At 39.3% G+C, this 9,276-nt stretch overlaps 1 protein-coding gene across 1 annotated transcript; it reads left to right on the top strand.

Annotated features, from left to right (window-relative positions):
• Window positions 1–310: 310 nt before the first annotated feature.
• On the top strand, window positions 311–7,995 carry PCK1 (phosphoenolpyruvate carboxykinase 1). Its single transcript, XM_030503472.1, has 10 exons — window positions 311–421; window positions 618–892; window positions 2,269–2,450; window positions 3,065–3,268; window positions 3,586–3,773; window positions 4,745–4,907; window positions 5,059–5,283; window positions 5,376–5,507; window positions 6,242–6,337; window positions 6,925–7,995. Exons 2-10 carry the CDS (start codon window positions 669–671, stop codon window positions 7,377–7,379), a joined length of 1,869 nt encoding a protein of 622 aa, XP_030359332.1. The 5' UTR covers window positions 311–421; window positions 618–668; the 3' UTR covers window positions 7,380–7,995.
• Window positions 7,996–9,276: the final 1,281 nt, after the last annotated feature.

Below are 9,276 nucleotides of genomic sequence, written 5' to 3'. Positions count from 1 at the left end.
ACACAGTGAGAAGTTGTGACACTTTTGGTTTCAAAGCCAAACTGGATCAAAGTTTGGTTAAACTGCTAAATTTTGTAACTGCTTCAAATCAGCAAACCCAGGGGCTAAGAATCACTGCATTCAGCATTCATTAATGAAACCTGTTAAATTATTACCCCTCGTCAGGGCTGCTTTGTTGACAACTCTGCATGATGACAGTGTCAGTGGCACTGTCCCAAGACACATCCAGTGGTGACGTAAAGGACAAGCCTCCCTCACCTCACTAGTGGGGTGGACACTACTATGAAATAGGTATTTAAGGAAGGAGGACGCTTCCTTGGAAAACAGTGATTGCAAGAAAAAGGCAAAGCAAGTGGAACGGGATCAACTGAAAGGGCCGGCTGAATCCTCTCTGACATTCAACTCAATCTTATAAAAGACAGTAAGTAGAACGGCCTCTATTTTTTTCCAGCTTGAAATTACCAGTGATCCAAATTCTCTATATTGATTTTAAAGCAGAATACGTGATCGAGTCTATTACATATTCTACTTTGTACATTGTTGCATTGTTAGGAAGGCTTATTGGCACTGGTTAGAATGTCATGGTATGCTAACACACCCAATATATTCGATTTTAGATTGTGATCAGTATTTCAAAGCCACCAGCAAGACTCACTACAGGTTCAGTAATGCCCCCACAGTTGAAAGCAGAGGTAAACGTCATGCCTAAAGTTGTTCAGGGGGACTTGGAGAGCCTGCCTCCAGAAGCGAGGAATTTCATTGAAAGCAATGCCAAGCTGTGCCAGCCTGAGAGCATTCACATCTGTGATGGCTCAGAAGAAGAAAATAAAAAAATTCTGGACATCATGGTAGAACAAGGCATGATCAAGAAGCTGAGCAAGTATGAGAACTGGTGAGTAGCCTAAAGGAAGTGAAGTATCATCTCAGAATTGCAATATGCATTTTCTATCCTGTTTACTTTTAACACTGCTTATAACCCTTCAATATTTGCTTTCCATGAACATTTTGGCACTGTAGCTTACATAGCTGAAATACGCAGGAAAGGCAAACTTTTTCCTCTAAAAATTAACATAAAGCATATTATTCATTGGACTATCAACTCTACATTGTCTCTATTGATTAGCTACATCAGGGAACTGAAATAATGTCATGAGACTTATGTAACTAATCATTAGCAATAGTTAAATATTATTTAGCAAATACATCTTTTGAAGAATTCTGCTATTTTAGTCAATTAGTTTATTCATCAAATACTTTCTTGTGGCATTCAAATAGCTCTGTGGGTGTTCAAATATTATTCAGTACAGGCATTATTCATATCGTGCCGATGAGCTTTGACTGTAATATATTCAGCAAATACTTTTTTCAAACATTTCATCATCTCTCTGAACTAACCCAACGTGAAAGGAGAATATTAACAACAAGTACATACTTAGGAATTACGTGCCGACCAAGAGATCTTCATGGAAGAAATCTGCAAAGACTTTTGAATAACTAAGTGCAGGAATTTGGCAATCTGTTTGCAGACTATTTGGGAGAGAAAAGGGCAAGATTCACCAGATAAATTATTCATTGTTAATTATATGCTTAGCTGTAGTGATGATGGTTATGACAGCCCAACTAGAACATTTTTATGCTCGTGGAAAATGTCTATGCACAGAGGTGAAAATGTAAAACAATCTTCTCTATTGTAAATAGATGGCAAAAATTCTTTAGAGGGGAAAAAGAATCCCCTTTAACAAACTCCTACACTTTTTATGATCATGCTTATACTCAGTATTTCTTTTGTGATGCCTCTAACTTAAAGGACTATGTAAATCCACTAAGCTGGATTCTGATCCCACAGGCACTTAAACCAACACTTAAAAGTACTTGCTTGGCATCTGCTTCACTTGAGGCATCATTTTGTGGTCCCCATGCAAAACAACTTCACACTGATGAGAATGAGAATTAAATGAGATTAACTTTTCCCTAGAAGTTAGCAACAGAGAATAAGACTGAGATAAGAGGCAAAGGAATATTAACATGTAACCAGAATTTCCTAGGCCGTATAATTTGTTATTCGTACTGGAAAGTCTTGAAACAATTTGTATGAAAGAATGTATCTGACTGATTTTTGAGATTGTCTGTTATGCTGGCTCTGTCACTGTAGTTTTAGCCTTACAAAGCATTGTACCCTCTTGTACTAAACCAGTCCCACAGAAGGGTAAAAAGTAGTGTATATATATAAAATTAAAATCTAATTTCCTGATTTTTGATGAAATGCAGCTGGTTGGCTCTCACCGATCCAAGAGATGTGGCAAGAATTGAGAGCAAAACCGTCATCATCACTCAAGAACAGAGAGATACCATTCCAATCCCTAAAACTGGAACTAGCCAGCTGGGCCGCTGGATGTCTGAAGAAGACTTTGAGAAAGCCTTCAACACCAGATTCCCAGGCTGCATGCAAGGTGGGCAAGAAAAGGATGGTTGTTGACATGGGACTTCTAGGATTACGCTACTACTACTAGTTACTGTAATCATTAAAGAAAGCATTAAAGAAAGATTTTAGCTGAAAGTTTAGGTTTATACCCCCTCATATTAGTCACTTTGTGGCTTTCATCCAGATCTTTACCATAGATCCAAGTGGCTGTGCAAAGACAGTGCTGTCTCTTTCCAGCATTCTTCTCTCCATAAAGAGGGGCAAAATAAGGTAGAAAAATTGCGACTTTTTTCAGCACGTCACACAGGTACTAAGCAGCAGATAGGAAGAAGCGAGGTGAGAATGGAGGACCTCCATACTCAGCAGTAATTACAGGTTGAGTGATTTACACCAACAGAGAACTTGGCCTCCACCCACATTTACCACTGGCTAGACAATTTGAACAGCTGCTTTCAGCATTTGAGATAAAACTTATTGCTACAGAATTAGACAAACAGAAAGCTACAGCTCTTTAAACATCGTCAGAAACACCCACAAGACAAACAGCTTTTAAAGGAGTGAGAAACCTGCACGTAAATAGAAATTATTTCCAACGTTCCTTGCTTTGCTCTTTGCCACATCTTGCCACTCCCTGTTTTCCAGGACGTACAATGTATGTCATCCCCTTCAGCATGGGGCCTGTTGGGTCTCCTTTGTCCAAGATTGGGATTGAGCTGACAGATTCACCGTATGTAGTGGCCAGCATGAGGATCATGACACGGATAGGAACAGATGTTTTGAAAGCCCTGAACGATGGGGAGTTTGTAAAATGCCTTCACTCAGTTGGATGTCCTCTGCCACTAAAAGGTAAGAGACATTAAAAACTGTCACCCCTGGAAATTCCAGGGGCATGGTTTAGAGCTGACGCTGTCTTCTCAGCACATGGGAGACATTTGCCATGGAAGACCAGGGTGGTTTGTGTTACAGCACTAGGTTCAGAACGCAAAGGAATCAAAGCTCAATGAGGGTTTCATGGAAAGGAGATTATTATTCCTAGTACTTACAGGGGATTTCCTTTGGAGCATCTGGTATGGGTTGCTGTCAGAGGCTTGATGCTGATGAAACACTAGTGTGATCCAGCATGGAAATGGCTGCATTCATGAGTACAACATTCTGTTCTGCAGAACCATTAATCAACAACTGGCCGTGCAACCCGGAGTTAACGCTGATTGCTCATCTCCCTGATCGCAGAGAGATCATTTCATTTGGCAGCGGTTATGGAGGAAACTCTTTACTGGGGAAAAAATGCTTTGCTCTCAGAATTGCCAGCAGAATTGCCAAGGAAGAGGGCTGGCTAGCTGAGCACATGCTGGTAAGAGCTATTAAATCATGTGTGTTTGAACAGCCATTAAACCCTAAATTAGCTCAACATAAATACATCGCATCTTGCTATCAATGAAATTAGTCTCATATAGGTAGTCCTGTGACATTAGATAGGAATTTATCACATGGCAGGCTTATGAGAAATAGGAAACTGTTTCAAGCTTAAGTACCAAACATTTAAAAATAGTATCTGTGAAACCAGAAACCAAGAAAGATTTGGAAATTCTGACAGTGGCTACTTGTAGACAGACCCATGTACTTGAGCAGAGCCTAAATATCACCACTGGGCACCCATATTGCCCCTGCAAGTCTAATAGCAAAAGATAACATAAATTTTGAAAATTGTCTTTCTTATTATAAAGAGGTCTAAGCACTCAAAAATCTGCAAATATTAGATTTTCTAAATGAGTTCTGCTGTGTACCCCTCCTTTACTTTCTGCTGTCATTTAAACATTCTACTACCATAAAATACCACTGACAAAAAAAATACCACTGAAAAAATATGCATTTCAAAGTGCATAAGAGAACAATCTCAGAAAAATAATCTATGGACTCTAAGAATTACAAAAGTATCATCCATGAAGTACTTTCACTTCACTCCAGTCATGCAGCCAAAAAAATATTGCCTAGTTTTCTTCTGTCTCAACTGAGAAACACAGCTGTATACAGCCTGTGTATCTTTAATCAGCAAAATAAAAATACATGTTTGAATTACGTACGTCTGACATTTTTAGAAATATAAGAAATTACAGATGTGCTAAAGCACAAGAGTAGACTTTTTTGATTAATAACATACAGTTTAAGTTATTTGTCAACTATATTACAGGGTGCTTCTTCTGTAGGAACAAATTTGCGTAACTAAACATTTTGTCATTACCACTTGCTGGGAGACAATCTTCAAAATGAAAAGTGGAAGGAAAAAAAAGACCATGTTTAACAGTTGCGTTAACTTTTCAATAGATCCTGGGCATTACCAATCCAGAAGGTGAAAAGAAGTATTTTGCTGCAGCATTCCCTAGCGCATGTGGAAAAACTAACTTGGCTATGATGAACCCAAGCCTGCCAGGATGGAAAATTGAGTGTGTGGGTGATGATATTGCCTGGATGAAATTTGATGAACAAGGTATGGAGGTTGTTTTATGTATGGATGAATGAGGTATGGGTTGTTTTATAGTCCAGTATGGGTTGCTCTTAGGTGCAGCAAGACATGCTACAAAATTCTGAATAGAATTAAACCATTTTGATTTGCTTATATTTTGTCATTTAACTTTCAGGCAATTTAAGGGCAATCAATCCAGAAAATGGCTTTTTCGGTGTTGCCCCTGGAACCTCAGTCAAAACAAATCCCAATGCTATTAAAACCATATTCAAGAACACCATCTTTACCAATGTAGCTGAAACCAGTGATGGAGGTGTCTATTGGGAAGGCATTGATGAACCATTACCACCAGGAATAACACTGACTTCATGGAAGAACAAGGATTGGACCCCAGATGATGGTAACCTGGCCTATTCCACAGTCTCTCTTGGTTTTCTCTTCTGAATTCAAGATAATTCTGCAATTATGACCTTTTTATTGTATTCTGTACAGGGGAACCTTGCGCTCATCCCAACTCACGATTCTGCACTCCAGCCAGTGCGTGCCCCATCATCGACCCTGCCTGGGAATCGCCCGAAGGCGTGCCCATTGAAGGGATAATATTTGGAGGCCGCAGACCTGCTGGTAAGAGATGCAGCAGCTACATAAAGGCTGAAGTGCTGACCACAGGAGGGTTGAAACACAACTGGGCATAGGCACAGGTTTTGCTTTCACAGCTGCACAAACAAGGAACTAACCATGTTAGTCTAACTTGCCCATGTTAGCCTTTGACACACACTTACAGCTACTGCTATTTCAGTGTCTGAATTGTTAGATGTTAACACAAAACAGGTAATAATAATAAAGGGCTGGAGAGAGGATCAAGATCCACTAACCTGGGTAGTACACATATAAAATTGCTATACTTGTCTCAATTTGCTTGCAGTTTAACTAGTTCACGTAGGAAATGGTTAGAGAAACGAACCAGTTGTAGGCAGTTTACAGAAAAGGAAGCAAAATAAATTGATCTGTTAAAGGTCACCTAAAGTTGGAAAAGATATAGAAGTAATGCTAGGTCTGAGTCTAATATGACCACAGGACCAGATTCTGTTTCTAGTAGAATCTGCTGGGGATTCTGAGGTCCCAGATAACTCCTACTGAGCAACTAAACACGGATGTGTTCAGTAATCAGCAGCCAGTTTTGAAACATTCATATAAACGTCTTTGCTAAGAGGGCAGGAAATTACCTGATTAAAAAAAATAGGAAAAATTAGAATACATTATACAGTAACGTGCATTCAGCAGTACCTCAGGTAGCAAAACCTGTTATAAAAATGTTTCTGGACCTCTAATTACTGAAGTGATTTTGTTCTTTACAGGTGTGCCTCTTGTATATGAGGCCTTTAACTGGCAACATGGAGTATTTATAGGAGCAGCTATGAGATCCGAAGCAACAGCAGCTGCTGAGCACAAAGGTAAATCAACATTTAATCTGCCCACCTATATTAAGAGCAATCCTCTCTGGAGTACCTGCTCTGTCCTCCCCCCTGCTCTTTCACATTTCAGTCTTGGCAGCTAATTTTGAAACCTGAGCATTTTCACAATAGAAAATATTTGTACTGGAATTAAAAGCCAAATTCTCTGTAAAAGTCAAATTAAGCAAAATAATCCCCTAGGTGGCAAGCATAGAGAACAGGCTGCAGGCATGGGGTGGCCTAGATATGGAGGTTTTGTTACAGTCTGGGATAAATAAATTTTCTCTTCTGCTAGAGCTCAACATAAATACATGAATGATGAAAGCCAGCTCTTGAGGATCTTCATTTAAGCTGCTTGACCTGAGATTTAAGAAATTTAATTTCCACTGATTACAAAAATTAATTTAATTTGTACTTTTTTTTTTTTTTGTACATCAAGGATAATGCCTGTATTGTTTCTTAAAGCTCTTTGGTTCAGTTATAGAAGGGTAATAAAGGGTACTAAACCCTGGGAGGATGTGAATCTTTGTGCTTTAGAATAAATGTGCTATTTATTACTTTCCATCCTCCATTTGTGTTTTGAACAGGCAAAATCATTATGCACGATCCATTTGCCATGAGACCTTTCTTTGGCTACAACTTTGGCAAATACTTGGCCCACTGGCTCAGCATGGCACATCGTCCAGCTGCAAAACTACCAAGGATCTTTCATGTTAACTGGTTCCGGAAAGACAGCCAAGGGAAATTCCTGTGGCCTGGCTATGGAGAGAATTCCCGTGTGCTGGAGTGGATGTTCAACAGAATTGAAGGGAAAGCCTCTGCCAAGCCAACTGCCATAGGTTACATCCCTGCTGATACTGCTTTGAACTTGAAGGGCTTAGAAGATGTTAACTTAACTGAACTGTTTGATATCTCCAAAGAGTTCTGGGAAAAGGAGATAGAAGAAATCAAACAATACTTTGAAGTGCAAGTTAATGCTGACCTTCCCTATGAAATAGAAAGGGAAATGCTTGCCTTAGAGATGAGGATAAAACAGTTGTAGCTGATCAAAGGCACAATTATTTATCAATCCACACATAATAAGGACAAGCACTTTTACCTAATCACCACTGGAAACATAACAGCACAGTGATGGGCAGAGGGGTTATAATGAAAGTAGGTCTTAGTTTAGTTAGAATATAGATATGGGCATTCTAGAAGTAACTCCAGGCCTAATGATTTATAACTACATCAGTTGTGAATAGATGAGCAGCTGTGGGAATGTATGTGCACATGGTCTTCAAAACCCTGATCTGTCATTACATGCACATATAGCCATGATGTGCGTAAATTATTTGCCTAGTTCTGCATATACAATCCAAGCCAATCCAGCCTTCAAGGTGTAGCACATTGTTTCCATCACACAAACCTCTAGAGTCTCAGGCTCTACAGGAAAGAAGAAAGAAAATTAGGTGCTGTATATATGTATTACCTAAATATATTTCATGGCTTAAATATTTTTTAGAAAAATGAAGTTGCAACTTTTATCAGAGTGAAGGACGACTTTGTATTACTAATGCATATTTAAGATACTGCTATTATATATGACTCATGTTCCTGTGATTTCCAGATGTTTTGAATAGCTTGTTCTTTATTGAAATAAATGTTTATACAAAATATGACCTTATTTCCAGTATTCTCACTGTTTCTAAACTACATGCATATAAATTGGGCCTCCTGTCAGTACCACAGCACAGGAAGAACTTCACATGTGGAAGTTAGATGTTGACTAGCACTGATCTGCTGCTACTCCTAAGCCAACTAGTTTAAGCCACATACTGTCTTTGAAACTTTTATTCAAGCCAAAGGAATGATCCGGAAATGATGATACCAGCTGCAAGCAGTCATCCAGCTGGAGACATGCTCTCCAGAACTGGGCATTGTTAGTTACTTCAGGCATTTATTAAATAAACCACCCTCTAGGAAAGCCCCATATTAGGACCTTGCTCATTTGCTGAAGTCATGGGGTTTGTCTCTGTTCCAGAGTACCTTGGCTTTTGCAAGAATACCTATTGGTGCTGTTGAAGCCAAGATAGTTCGGGAAGAGTTTTCTGGACTTGTTGAGATGCCTAAAGCCTTAGAGCTCAATGAAAATAGGGATAGGAGCCTGTGTTGGCTTCCTTGTAGAAGATACTAAACCAACCCCATGTTCTTCCAATTAAAGGTGTCCTTTATGTGCTTCCCATGTCCCTGGCAGGTATCCTGCTTTTTCATTTGAATGCTTGATCTCCCAAAATATATTGCAAATATTTACTTAGCAAAAAGAAAATCACTTACATTGTGTAATACACCTTTTTATAGACCTCGCTTCCTTGCAAAACAAACAGTACCAGGGCTGGTCAACAGATGCCCTTCAAAGTTTGCTAGGAGAGGTCACATAGCCTGAAAAGCCTCTAACTACCTCCTGACTCCATGTTCAGGACTTAACACAAACATTATCAATTCTGGAGCAAGTAACACAGCATAAGTCAATAGATAGATCGCACAAAAACCAGACAGTAGAAAGCTGCAATGAAAGCAGAGCTGAGCAGTGCAGCCTTTGCTGGTCGAAAACCACTTCTGCATAGATGCAGGTCTCCTATAGGGTCATCTTTAGCCTGTGTAGTCTTGAATGGTCTCCAAATTAGAAGAAAAATCAAGGTGGAACACAGTAAAGAAGTCAGAGGAAGTAAGCCAAGAGAGACTAGTATATGCACTCCTCAGATTCAAGGGCTATTATCATGCATATAAACCCAAGTTGTTTATAAAGTAATTCTCTAAATAGTTGATGAAAGGCTTGGGCTATTCCCAAACTGATGCGACAGTATTGGACCTGGCATTTGGATGAGTCCAGGGAAAAACAAAAAGGTCTAAGAAAATCTGTCATATTAATACCAGAGAGTTATGGCCAGTTACAGTCT

This window comes from Strigops habroptila, chromosome 13, assembly GCF_004027225.2.
Source record: "Strigops habroptila isolate Jane chromosome 13, bStrHab1.2.pri, whole genome shotgun sequence".
In the NCBI taxonomy this organism is placed as follows: Eukaryota; Metazoa; Chordata; class Aves; order Psittaciformes; family Psittacidae; genus Strigops; species Strigops habroptila.
The sequence above is the reverse complement of the archived record's forward strand: the minus strand, read 5'-3'. Positions and strand labels throughout refer to the sequence as shown.

Bases quoted from the DNA above. Each gene is read 5' to 3' on its own strand.
- PCK1 (XM_030503472.1), top strand. From the start codon at position 669: ATGCCCCCACAGTTGAAAGCAGAGGTAAACGTCATGCCTAAAGTTGTT. The intron at 3,269-3,585 runs GTAAGAGACATT...TCTGTTCTGCAG, and splicing joins ATGTCCTCTGCCACTAAAAG to AACCATTAATCAACAACTGG. The intron at 5,508-6,241 runs GTAAGAGATGCA...TGTTCTTTACAG, and splicing joins TGGAGGCCGCAGACCTGCTG to GTGTGCCTCTTGTATATGAG.